The sequence below is a fragment of the Lolium rigidum genome, chromosome 3 (assembly GCF_022539505.1).
Source record: "Lolium rigidum isolate FL_2022 chromosome 3, APGP_CSIRO_Lrig_0.1, whole genome shotgun sequence".
Lineage (NCBI taxonomy): Eukaryota > Viridiplantae > Streptophyta > Magnoliopsida > Poales > Poaceae > Lolium > Lolium rigidum.
In genome coordinates, this window is record NC_061510.1 from 72,149,345 (window position 1) to 72,163,218 (window position 13,874).

Sequence of the window (13,874 nt, forward strand, 5' to 3'; positions counted from 1 at the left end):
CAAAATTATATGAAACTTGCACATACTTTATCTTCTCCAAAAAAATAATGGGTGTACATTTGTACACCTATGTCCTTAGCTGGCTCCGCCTATGCCTATGGCTGTGTTGGTAGCAAAGTATTTCTGAAGTATTTCAAGAATATCATAGTTTGAAAATCACCACATTTCAAAGTACTTAATTTTTTTTGTTATGCCAAAAGAGGTCTTGAAAAGATGTGATTTCTTTCGGACACGTATGCTTCGTTAAGAAACACAAATTGTGAAAAAAATACCATTTAGTCAAGTGGTTAGATGTTTACCAACCAAAAGATTAAGAAGGCCTTGATCGAGGTGAGAAATATGCACCTCGGGAATGTTAGTCTCCTATGTAAATGGATCCGAAAGTTGGAAAACTAAGACATCCTTTGGCAAGCATTGGTTAGAGTTAAGTACCTGAAGAGAGGTGTGCACATGCTCATTTTTGGTCTGGTTTAGTTCCGATCAATGATACCTTTTATAGTTGTTGCAAGAGGGTAAGATGGTTGAAAAACTTTATTTGGAAAGATAGCTGGATTGGCCATCAATAGCTCTGTCAAAGTTTTCCACATCTTTACTACTTATGTTGCAGTCATCATGTCACAGTTCATAGTGTTTTTACTAGAGGTTTTTATCTCGTGAAATTTAGGAGATTTCCGAGAGAGGAGACTAGTAATATTTGGCTAAAACTGTTGGATGTTTGCACCGACTGGATATAGTGTCGTGGTTATTGACTAACTCTTTTCAGTCAAATCAATGAATTCCTTTTTGGTAGGGAAAATGGTTAACTTTCCTTACAAAGTAAAGTGGACCCTCAAACTTCATGTGAGGATCAAAGTCTTTTGTTAGTTAGTGATAATAAATATGATTCTAACTAAGGATAATCCTAACAAAAATGGGTGCAAGTAAGTGGAACTATGTGAGCTTTGTGATGATAACAAGACTCTAGAACATATGTTCTTTTTGTGCCCATTGGAGAAATATATTTGGAGTTTCGTTAGTGTGTATCTTTTTGGGTGTAATTGGTATCTTTTGATATTAATATATTCCCTTTATCGGAAAAAGTATGTATCTTTAGGAATTAATAGTTTACTTGAGTGCTTTACTAATTTGTATAGGGATTGGTTTAATGCCCAGTCAAGAAGAAATAGGAATGCTATTATCATGGGATATGTGGCTGTTTGAAAAGAAAAAAAGAAATAAATCATGTTTTTAAAGTATTTCTCCTGGGGATCCTACAAATGCAATTCTTTTTGCCTTTCATTTCATTAACCTATGGAAAAAATTGCAGACAAAATGGGCCGCAAAACCTTCTACAACAAGGAGCTAAAAGAATGGCGAAGGTGGCACAGAAAGTGTTTGGGTAGAAACACAACTGGAATATTGTGAGGAGGAGGATAGCTACATAGCCAATCTCCTGGTGTCCTTAAAAAAAGACAACCTCCTGGTGGTGACATGTATACATTCTTACTTAGCATTTCCTTCTAGTAGATCGTAGCTTCGCTATAACTTTTTTTGGTCTGTACTGTGGTGGTCGTTGGTACATTGTTGCTAGTTTTCCTATTTTGTTGGATAGTTTGTAGGGTTTATCTTGTTATCTATTGAAGTTGTATTGGTACTTGTAAAACTTGTGAGATTTTCAGTTCATTAATGAAAGTGGGGATCCTTGTGGCATTACTTTTCTTGAAAAAAAAATCATGCATTTGGATACGACTAAGAAATGTGGTATTTGTATTTTAGTATCCCAAAACGATGGTATTATTCATAATATAAAAAAGTACTTGGACCCTCATTTTCCGAAATGGTGAACACGAGAAAAATGAACCACCTTGCTCGCTACCCTTCAGCGGCCACCGCCCTTTTTTAGTGAATATTTATGGCATGCAGATTGTTCCTTGCAGTCTCCAGCTCTCTAAGTAAATCAACAGATCCAAAATTATCATTGGGCATACCAATGATCATCCTAGAAGTTATATGCATTATTTCATTATTGGAAAGAGCATCAAAGGAGTTAGAAGATACATGAGAAGAATTGTTACCTTACAAATTTTCTTTTCAGGATGTAGCTTACTTGGGGTGCTATTCATATGCTAAAGGTACACATCATGAATCCACTGTTAGAGGTACTCTGTGGTTTGTGCTAGGTTAAACAAGTCATATTTGACTTGTTTTATATCAATATCGCATATCATTGATATTAGAAGAAACCCCAATGGAACCTTATAGATACGAACTGAGATTAACCATAATTTGATTGAAAATAATTAAAACAATCCAAATATATGTTGGATCTATGGAGAATGTTACACAAATAACATTTTTTTGTTACAATTTCTTTTGAACTAAATATATTTTAGAAAATGTCATATCGGTATGAAACAAATTAAATATGGTTACGGGACATAGCATGAATCGTGAAGTACCAACAATGTTGGAGTCCTGAGGCTGACCCGTAGCTAGCGGATCCGATAAAATGCATTTTCGGTCTGTGTTTCCGGCTTTCCGCATTATTTTGCAGAGGGTTGAAAGAGATCGACTACACAAAGTACCCAGGGGATGAATTTTGTTTTGACTGAGGCTGGCCCGTAACTTTCCTTCCGGATGCTTACGTACTTATGCCTGCATCTTTACTAGGAAGGTAATCTGTAGTACCAGTCAATGAATCGGACAAGGACGTTGCAAAAGCTGATAGGCGCGTGGCGTTTCTACATGTTAAACAACCCATTGCTCATAGCAGCCCTCCTATTTTGTTTTCACGGAAGAAAAATAGTGGGCAGATTTTTACCTCTTCATCTTTTTGGTGAGAGTGGTTTTTCAAGGGTGCACGCCTGCACGGTATCGAGCGGCGGAGCCAGAGAAAGGCGGCCAAAGGGCCAGATGGTGCCACATCAGATATAAATCCTTATTTCAGGTGTGTACAAACGGTGACATTCTATTGATATACAAAAGTTATATTTTTCCCGTATCCATTAATGCACTCCTTGGCACCATGTGGATCTATCCGCCACTGACGGTATTACCGTGCACGAAATCACTATGTTTCGTCCAATTCTAATCCAATTTGCAACCATATCTAAAACATGATGATACATAATGATTTTTGGCAGCATGAATAGCGAGGCTTGCACGATAGAATTTCATTTCTCGATGGTTGGTGCTAAACTGCACTAGTTCGGCTCCATCTTTTTGGCGCCGAATTTAGAGGTGAGATTCCGAAGCCTAGGTTAGATGACACATTAATTTCATCAAATGATTAAATTTTCAAAACAAAAACAAAAAAGACTTATTCCGAGGCAAGCCGTAGGCGCAAATGCGGATAAGGCTGGCCATAGTGGTAAGTATAATGTAGTAGTTTCATGCATATGATACTACTACATGATACTATCTCTATAATGGGTAGTATCATGTAGTAGTATCATAGTCATGCTATATTTATTGTTTTCTAGAATCTCAATGCAAATTTGTGTATAAGATTTGTTTAGCATTAATTTTTCTCGTTGCTTGCGCTATGATACGGTATCTACCTATGTTACTCTAATCTCCTCTCTCCTCCTTAATTAACTGCCATATCAACATTTTTGTGGGACCAATGTGCATGATACTAGCTATGGTACTAGCACTATGGCCAGCCTAAGACTAGTCACAATGTGAAGTATCATACACTAGTATCATGCACATGATACTAGTTTATGATAGTACCCTCACAATGCATAGTATCATAAGATAGTATCATAGTATCATTATATTTAATGTTTTGTAGAATCTCAATGCAAATGTGTGCACATGATGTGTTTTCCATTAAGTTTTCTAGTTTTACGTGCTATGATACTGTATCATATCATTATACCACTATCATCTCTCACCTCATTAATTGGTGTGACACATCAGATTTTTGCCAACATGGCATGCATGATACTACTTATGATACTCCCATTGTAGCTAGTCTAATAGAAACCTCCTTGTTGGTGGGTGAACGGTGCAGCAGCCAATCTCGCTCTCGCCAAGTCCAGGACTCGTATCTTGGCCGGATCTCCACGGCACGCGCACCACGGCGCGCGCGGTCCTCCCTCCGTGTCACCAGTCCACCAGCCATGCATACTAGTAGCTGCTCTCCCCGCGGGCTATATGTACACCCCTAACGAGTAGACGCAGCTGCATATTTCCAACACAAACGCACAAAGTCTCATAGCTCCCTCCAATCTTCTCGGCAGCCTCCAGACCAGCCTAGATCCGAGAGCTTGTGATCGATCGAACCCTTGCAAGCATGGCTTCCCCTTCCCGGGTGCCGAAGGAGGTGCCGGGCAGCTACGGCTTCCCGTACGTCTCGGCCATCCGCGACCGCCTGGACTTCTACTACAACCAGGGCCAGGACAAGTACTTCGAGTCGCGCGTCGAGAAGTACGGCTCCACCGTCGTCCGCATCAACGTGCCGCCGGGCCCCTTCATGGCGCGCGACCCGCGCGTGGTGGCCGTCCTCGACGCCAAGAGCTTCCCCGTCCTCTTCGACGTCACCAAGGTCGAGAAGAAGGACCTCTTCACCGGCACCTACATGCCCTCCACCTCCCTCACCGGCGGCTACCGCGTCTGCTCCTACCTCGACCCCTCCGAGCCCACCCACGCCAAGGTCAAGCAGATGCTCTTCTCCCTCCTCGCCTCCCGCAAGGACGCCTTCATCCCGGCCTTCCGCACCCACTTCTCCTCCCTCCTCGCCACCGTCGAGTCCCAGCTCGTGCTCTCCGGCAAGTCCGACTTCAACGCGCTCAACGACGCCACCTCCTTCGAGTTCATCGGCGACGCCTACTTCGGGGTGCTCCCTTCGGCCTCGGAGCTGGGCACCACCGGCCCGACCAAGGCCGCCAAGTGGCTCATCTGGCAGCTCCACCCGCTCGTCACGCTCGGCCTCCCCAGGATCCTCGAGGAGCCGCTCCTGCACTCGTTCCACCTCCCCCCATTCCTCGTGAGCGGCGACTACAAAGCGCTCTACAAGTACTTCTCCGCCGCAGCAGCCAAGGCGCTCGACACGGCCGAGACCCTCGGTCTGAATCGCGAGGAGGCGTGCCACAACCTGCTGTTCGCGACGGTCTTCAACAGCTACGGCGGCCTCAAGGTTCTGCTCCCGGGCATCCTGTCCCGCATCGCGGGCGCCGGCGAGAAGTTCCACCAGCGGCTGTCCGCGGAGATACGCGCCGCCGTGGAGGACGCCGGCGGGAAGGTCACGATGGCGGCGCTGGAGAAGATGGAGCTCACCAAGTCGGCGGTGTGGGAGGCGCTGCGGCTGGACCCGCCCGTCAAGTTCCAGTACGGCCGCGCCAAGACCGACCTCGAAATCGAGAGCCACGACGCGGTGTTCGCCGTCAAGAAGGGGGAGATGCTCTTCGGCTACCAGCCGTGCGCCACAAAGGACCCCCGCGTGTTCGGCGCCACGGCGGCGGAGTTCGTCGGGGACAGGTTCGTCGGGGAAGAAGGGAGCAAGCTGCTGCAGTACGTGTACTGGTCCAACGGGAGGGAGACCGAGAGCCCCAGCGTGGGCAACAAGCAGTGCCCGGGGAAGAACCTCGTCGTGCTCGTCGGCAGGCTCCTCGTCGTCGAGCTCTTCCTCCGGTACGACACCTTCACCGCCGACGTCGGCACCGACCTGCTCGGCACCAAGGTTGAGTTTTCCGCAGTCACCAAGGCCACTTCTGGTCCTGAGGCTGTATCAAACCAGCAGCACTAGTCGGGATCAAGATCAACGGCAGCAAGACGTACTTTCCCCAGTCATTGATCGATCCTCACCGTCATACATATCAGTGTTGCATGCATGCATGATGCATCTTAATTCCTTTCGGTTGCTTCCCAGCATGTTTATTCTTGTAATAAGGACTTTTCGGTAATAATAAGATTCTCCCTCAGGGTTGGAGGATATACGACTATTGACTTGCGGTTGATACAAAGTGAGTCAAACGTAAGTTATCTCTTTCACCAACATTATTTTAGACAGAAGCTTCGAAATGAGCCCAGCTTTGACGCAAGGCTGCATTCGCAGCCACGTACTAATTTAACTACGAGTACTACGTACGTGATCCTATCATCAATCGACCTAAAAAGTTGCACAAAAGTGACTGACCAGAAGAATCTAGATCGAAAATAATCCAATTGTTTTAAGACTCCTTTGGGCAACTGGAAGCAGGAAATCATATACAGTACCATATTGCTTAGTACTTTTGGCAAGGAGATAGTGAGAAAAAGAAATATCGATTGACTAAATGGAATGTAGTTTGCCGTCCAAAAGATCAGGGAGGACTTGGGATTCATTATCTTCAGGTTAAGAACAGAGCCCTCCTTGGAAAATGGTTATTTAAGCTTCTTTCAGAAGAAGGTATATGGCTAACAATTCTCAAAAGAAAGTATGTAGGCTCGAAGGCCTTGTCCCAGGTCTTTTGGAAATCTGGTGACTCACACTTCTGGGCTAGATTTATGGCGACGAAGAAATTCTTCTTCCCAGTTAAGTGGTTAGGCAACACTACCCTTCGGAAACAGTATCCAGCCTTATATAGTATTGTATGCCACAAGTCTGATACCATTGCAATGGTGATGCAAAATTCACCATTGGCGATGGCATTCAGACGTGACCTAATAGGTCCAAGACTTGCATGTTGGAATATGTTACTTCAACGACTCGAGAGGGTCCAGTTGTCGCATGGGTCTGATGTGGTTCGATGGAATCTTAAAGAGAATGGTAAATTCTCTGTTGATTCTATGTATAATGCGTTGATTCAATCCGATATGCCAGTTGAAAATAACAAAAAATCTGGTCTATGAAGATTCCTTTAAAGACGAAGATCTTTGCCTGGTATCTTCGTAGAGGGGTCATTCTTACTAAGGATAATCTTGTGAAACGTAGTTGGCAAGGTAGTAAAAAAGTGTGTTTTTTGTCTTCATGATGGGACTATCAATCACCTTTTTTCCAAAGTCAATTTGCGAGATCTATATGGTCAATAACCCAAATAGGTTCTACCTTGTACCCACCTTGGAGCATTGCAAATCTTTTTGGTAGCTGGCTCAATGGGGTGGAGCGTAAGTTCAAAACTTTTATTCGCCTGGGGGCGATCGCCATTATTTGGTCGCTATGACTATGTAGAAGTGACAAGATTTTCTATGATATTAACTCTTCTTGTTTGAAGGTTATCTACCAGTCCACCGCTTTGCTCCGTTCGTGGTCTTTCGACGAGCAGAGAGTCGCGATCTCTTTATGGAGGTATCTACACGATTGGAGGATGTGGCGAAGGATATTTTTTCCCAACATGGATGGCGGCGTAATCTACGGATAAAACCTCCCACGCCTTAGGTGTGCGTCCTTATATTGTTATTTTAGCTATTGTAACAAGACTGGTACTTTGGTGTGTGTGTGCGGCTGTGTGCATCATGTTATGCAGAGGCTGGGTGTAATACTTTTTTAAAGTAATAAAAGCGCCCTGATACGTCTCCGACGTATCGATAATTTCTTATGTTCCATGCCACATTATTGATGATATCTACATGTTTTATGCACACTTTATGTCATATTCGTGCATTTTCTGGAACTAACCTATTAACAAGATGCCGAAGTGCCAGTTCTCGTTTTCTCGCTGTTTTTGGTTTCAGAAATCCTAGTAACGAAATATTCTCGGAATTGGACGAAATCAACGCCCAGGTTCCTATTTTCACCGGAAGCATCCAGAACACCCGAGAGCCGCCAGAGGGGGGCCCTGTGGGCCCCAGACGACAGGGTGGCGCGGCCAGGGCCTGGGCCGCGCCCCCCTATGGTGTCGTCGCCTCGTCGCCCCTCCGACTCCGCCTCTTCGCCTAATTAAAGGTCTCTGACCTAAAACCTCGATACGAAAAAGCCACGGTACGAGAAACCTTCCAGAGCCGCCGCCATCGCGAAGCCAAGCACTGGGGGACAGGAGTCTCTGTTCCGGCACGCCGCCGGGACGGGGAAGTGCCCCCGGAAGGCTCCTCCATCGACACCACCGCCATCTTCATCAACGCTGCTGTCTCCCATGAGGAGGGAGTAGTTCTCCATCGAGGCTCGGGGCTGTACCGGTAGCTATGTGGTTAATCTCTCTCCTATGTGCTTCAATACAATAATCTCATGAGCTGCCTTACATGATTGAAATTCATATGATGATGCTTGTAATCTAGATGTCATTATGCTAGTCAAGTGGGTTTTACTTATGTGATCTCCGGAGACTCCTTGTCCAACGTGTGTAAAGGTGACAGTGTGTGCACCGTGTGGGTCTCTTAGGCTATATTTCACGAATACTAATTCACTCGTTATGAATGGCATAGTGAAGTGCTTATTTATATCTCTTTATGATTGCAATGTGTTTTGTATCACAATTTATCCATGTGCTACTCTAGTGATGTTATTAAAGTAGTTTATTCCTCCTGCACGGTGTAATGGTGACAGTGTGTGCATCCGTGTTAATACATGGCGTGGGCTATGATTATGATCTCTTGTAGATTAATTATGAAGTTAACTATTGCTATGATGGTATTGATGTGATCTATTCCTCCTACATAGTGTGAAGGTGACAGTGTGCATGCTATGTTAGTACTTGGTTTAGTTGTGTTGATCTGTTATGCACTCTAAGGTTATTTAAATATGAACATTGAATATTGTGGAGCTTGTTAACTCCGGCATTGAGGGTTCGTGTAATCCTACACGGTTAGTGGTGTTCATCATCCAACAAAAGGGTGTAGAGTATGCATTTATCTATTCTCGTTATGTGATCAAAGTTGAGAGTGTCCACTAGTGAAAGTCTAATCCCTAGGCCTTGTTCCTAAATATCGCTATCGCTGCTTGTTTACTCGTTTCTATCGCATCTTTACTTCCTGCAATATTAATACCATCAACTGCACGCCAGCAAGCACTTTTCTGGCGCCATTGCTACTGCTCATACTTATTCATACCACCTGTATTTCACTATCTTTTCGTCGAACTAGTGCACCTATTAGGTGTGTTGGGGACACAAGAGACTTCTTGCTTTGTGGTTGCAGGGTTGCATGAGAGGGATATCTTTGACCTCTTCCTCCCTGAGTTCGATAAACCTTGGGTGATCCACTTAAGGGAAAACTGCTGCTCGTTCTACAAACCTCTCGCTCTTGGAGGCCCAACACTGTCTACAAGAATAGAAGCTCCCGTAGACATCAAGCTATTTTCCGGCGCCGTTGCCGGGGAGGAAAGGTAAAAGGTACTCACACTCCGGATCTCGGCTACTAAGCTATTTTCGCCGTTGTAAGTACTCGAAGCTATTTCCTTTAGATCCTGCAATTGCATCTTTTTGTTTCTTGTTTACACTAGTTTGGCATAATGGACAAGAATGAGCTTCTTATTCTATTTCCTGATTTAAAACATGGATTGTTTGATGCGAAAATTAAAAAACCTATGAAATCTTATTTGCATGCTGGTGGTAATATTAGTATGAACGCTATGAACACCATTGTTGATAATGATATAGAAAGTTCTAAGCTTGGGGAAGCTGGTTTTCATGATCTTTTTAGTCCCCCAAGCATTGAGGAGAAAATTTACTTTGATGATACTTTGCCTCCTATTTATGATGATTATAATGATAGTGGTCTTTTGGTGCCACCTACTATGGAGATTAAATTTTGTTGTGATTATAATATGCCTCCTACACTTGATGAGAATAATAATGATAGCTACTTTGTTGAATTTGCTCCCACTACAACTAATAAAATTGATTATGCCTATGTGGGTAGTAATAATTTTATGCATGAGACTCATGATAAGAATGCTTTATGTGATAGTTATATTGTTGAGTTTGCTCATGATACTACTGAAAGTTATTATGAGAGAGGAAAATATGGTTGTAGAAATTTTCATGTTACTAAAATGCCTCTCTATGTGCTGAAATTTTTGAAGCTACACTTGTTTTATCTTCCTATGCTTGTTACTTTGCTCTTCATGAACTTGTTTATTTACAAGATTCCTATGCATAGGAAGCATGTTAGACTTAAATTTGTTTTGAATTTGCTTTTTGATGCTCTCTTTTGCTTCATACTCTATTTTTCATGTGAGCATCATTGAAACTGCTGAGCCCATCTTAATGCCTATAAAGAAAGAACTTCTTGGGAGATAACCCATGTGTTTATTTTGCTACAGTACTTTTATTTTGTATTTGAGTCTTGGAAGTTGTTACTACTGTAGCAACCTCTCCTTATCTTAGTTTTGTGTTTTGTTGTGCCAAGTAAAGTCTTTGATAGTAAAGTGAATACTAGATTTGGATTATCTGCGAGAAACAGATTTCTTTGCTATCACGAATCTGGGTCTAATTCTCTGTAGGTAACTCAGAAAATTAAGCCAATTTACGTGAGTGATCCTCAGATATGTACGCAACTTTCATTCAATTTGAGCATTTTCATTTGAGCAAGTCTGGTGCCCTTTTAAAATTCGTCTTTACGAACTGTTCTGTTTTGACAGATTCTGCCTTTTATTTCGCATTGCTTCTTTTGCTATGTGGGATGGATTTCTTTGTTCCATTGACTTCCAGTAGCTTTGGGCAATGTCCAGAAGTGTTAAGAATGATTGTGTCACCTCTGAACATGTGAGTTTTTGATTATGCACTAACCCTCTAATGAGTTTGTTTTGAGTTTGGTGTGGAGGAAGTTTTCAAGGGTCAAGAGAGGAGAATGATATACTATGATCAAGAAGATTGAAAGCTCTAAGCTTGGGGATGCCCGGGTGGTTCACCCCTGCATATTTCAAGAAGACTCAAGCGTCTAAGCTTGGGGATGCCCAAGGCATCCCCTTCTTCATCGACAAATTATCAGGTTTCTTCTCTTGAAACTATATTTTTATTCGGCCACATCTTATGTACTTTACTTGGAGCGTCTGTTTGTTTTTGTTTTTGTTTTTTTTGTTTGAATAAATGCTTGTGTGGGAGAGAGACACGCTCCGCTGGTTCATATGAACACATGTGTTCTTAGCTTTTAATGTTCATGGCGAAGGTTAAAACTGCTTCGTTCATTTTTATATGGTTGGAAACGGAAAATGCTACATGTAGTAATTGGTAAAATGTCTTGGATAATGTGATACTTGGCAATTGTTGTGCTCATATTTAAGCTCTTGCATCATATACTTTGCACCTATTAATGAAGAAATACATAGAGCTTGCTAAAATTTGGTTTGCATATTTGGTCTCTCTAAAGTCTAGATAATTTCTAGTATTGAGTTTTGAACAACAAGGAAGACGGTGTAGAGTCTTATAATGTTTACAATATGTCTTTTATGTGAGTTTTGCTGCATCGTTTCATCCTTGTGTTTGTTTCAAATAACCTTGCTAGCCTAAACCTTGTATCGAGAGGGAATACTTCTCATGCATCCAAAATCCTTGAGCCAACCACTATGCCATTTGTGTCCACCATACCTACCTACTACATGGTATTTCTCCGCCATTCCAAAGTAAATTGCTTGAGTGCTACCTTTAAAATTTCATCATTCACCTTTGCAATATATAGCTCATGGGACAAATAGCTTAAAAACTATTGTGGTATTGAATATGTACTTATGCACTTTATCTCTTATTAAGTTGCTTGTTGTGCGATAACCATGTTTCTGGGGACGCCATCAATTACTCTTTGTTGAATATCATGTGAGTTGCTATGCATGTCCGTCTTATCTGAAGTAAGAGAGATCTACCACTTTATTGGTTAGAGCATGCATATTGTTAGAGAAGAACATTGAGCCGCTAACTAAAGCCATGAATCATGGTGGAAGTTTCAGTTTTGGACATATATCCTCAATCTCATATGAGAACACTAATTTTTTCTACATGCTTATGCATTAAAGAGGAGTCCATTATCTGTTGTCTATGTTGTCCCGGTATGGATGTCTAAGTTGAGAATAATCAAAAGCGAGAAATCCAAAATGCGAGCTTTCTCCTTAGACCTTTGTACAGGCGACATAGAGGTACCCCTTTGTGACACTTGGTTAAAACATGTGTATTGCGATGATCTCGGTAGTCCAAGCTAATTAGGACAAATTGCGGGCACTATTAGTATACTATGCATGAGGCTTGCAACTTGTAAGATATAATTTACATAACTCATATGCTTTATTACTACCGTTGACAAAATTGTTTCATGTTTTCAAAACCAAAACTCTAGCACAAATATAGCAATCGATGTTTTCCTCTTTGAAGGACCATTCTTTTACTTTTATATTGAGTCAGTTCACCTATCTCTCTCCATCTCAAGAAGCAAACACTTGTGTGAATTGTGCATTGATTCCTACATACTTGCATATTGCACTTGTTATATTACTTTACATTGACAATATCCATGAGATATACATGTTATAAGTTGAAAGCAACCGCTGAAACTCAATCTTCCTTTGTGTTGCTTCAATACCTTTACTTTGATTTATTGCTTTATGAGTTAACTCTTATGCAAGACTTGTTGATGCTTGTCTTGAAAGTACTATTCATGAAAAGTCTTTGCTTTATGATTCATTTGTTTACTCATGTCATTACCATTGTTTTGATCGCTGCATTCATTACATATGTTTACAATATGATCAAGTTTATGATGGCATGTCACTCCGTAAATTATCTTTGTTATCGTTTACCGCTCGGGACGAGCAGAAACTAAGCTTGGGGATGCTGATACGTCTCCGACGTATCGATAATTTCTTATGTTCCATGCCACATTATTGATGATATCTACATGTTTTATGCACACTTCATGTCATATTCGTGCATTTTCTGGAACTAACCTATTAACAAGATGCCGAAGTGCCGTTCTCGTTTGCTGTTGTTTTTGGTTTCAGAAATCCTAGTAACGAAATATTCTCGGAATTGGACGAAATCAACGCCCAGGTTCCTATTTTCACCGGAAGCATCCAGAACACCCGAGAGCCGCCAGAGGGGGGCCCTGTGGGCCCCAAATGACAGGGTGGCGCGGCCAGGGCCTGGGCCGCGCCCCCCTATGGTGTCGTCGCCTCGTCGCCCCTCCGACTCCGCCTATTTAAAGGTCCCTGACCTAAAACCTCGATACGAAAAAGCCACGGTACGTGAAACCTTCCAGAGCCACCGCCATCGCGAAGCCAAGATCTGGGGGACAGGAGTCTCTGTTCCGGCACGCCGCCGGGACAGGGAAGTGCCCCCGAAGGCTCCTCCATCGACACCACCGCCATCTTCATCAACGCTGCTGTCTCCCATGAGGAGGGAGTAGTTCTCCATCGAGGCTCGGGGCTGTGCACGGTAGCTATGTGGTTAATCTCTCTCCTATGTGCTTCAATACAATAATCTCATGAGCTGCCTTACATGATTGAGATTCATATGATGATGCTTGTAATCTAGATGTCATTATGCTAGTCAAGTGGGTTTTACTTATGTGATCTCCGGAGACTCCTTGTCCCACGTGTGTAAAGGTGACAGTGTGTGCACCGTGTGGGTCTCTTAGGCTATATTTCACGGAATACTTATTCACTCGTTATGAATGGCATAGTGAAGTGCTTATTTATATCTCTTTATGATTGCAATGTGTTTTGTATCACAATTTATCCATGTGCTACTCTAGTGATGTTATTAAAGTAGTTTATTCCTCCCGCACGGTGTAATGGTGACAGTGTGTGTGCATCCGTGTTAGTACTTGGCGTAGGCTATGATTATGATCTCTTGTAGATTATGAAGTTAACTATTGCTATGATGGTATTGATGTGATCTATTCCTCCTACATAGTGTGAAGGTGACAGTGTGCATGCTATGTTAGTACTTGGTTTAGTTGTGTTGATCTGTCATGCACTCTAAGGTTATTTAAATATGAACATTGAATATTGTGGAGCTTGTTAACTCCGGCATTGAGGGTTCGTGTAA

The 13,874-nt window shown here is 42.5% G+C and overlaps 1 protein-coding gene across 1 annotated transcript; it reads left to right on the top strand.

Moving 5' to 3' along the window:
• Positions 1 to 4,179: 4,179 nt before the first annotated feature.
• On the top strand, positions 4,180 to 5,919 carry LOC124696772 (allene oxide synthase 2-like). Its single transcript, XM_047229449.1, has one exon. The coding sequence runs from the start codon at positions 4,280 to 4,282 to the stop codon at positions 5,729 to 5,731; it is 1,452 nt and encodes a 483-aa protein (XP_047085405.1). The 5' UTR covers positions 4,180 to 4,279; the 3' UTR covers positions 5,732 to 5,919.
• Positions 5,920 to 13,874: the final 7,955 nt, after the last annotated feature.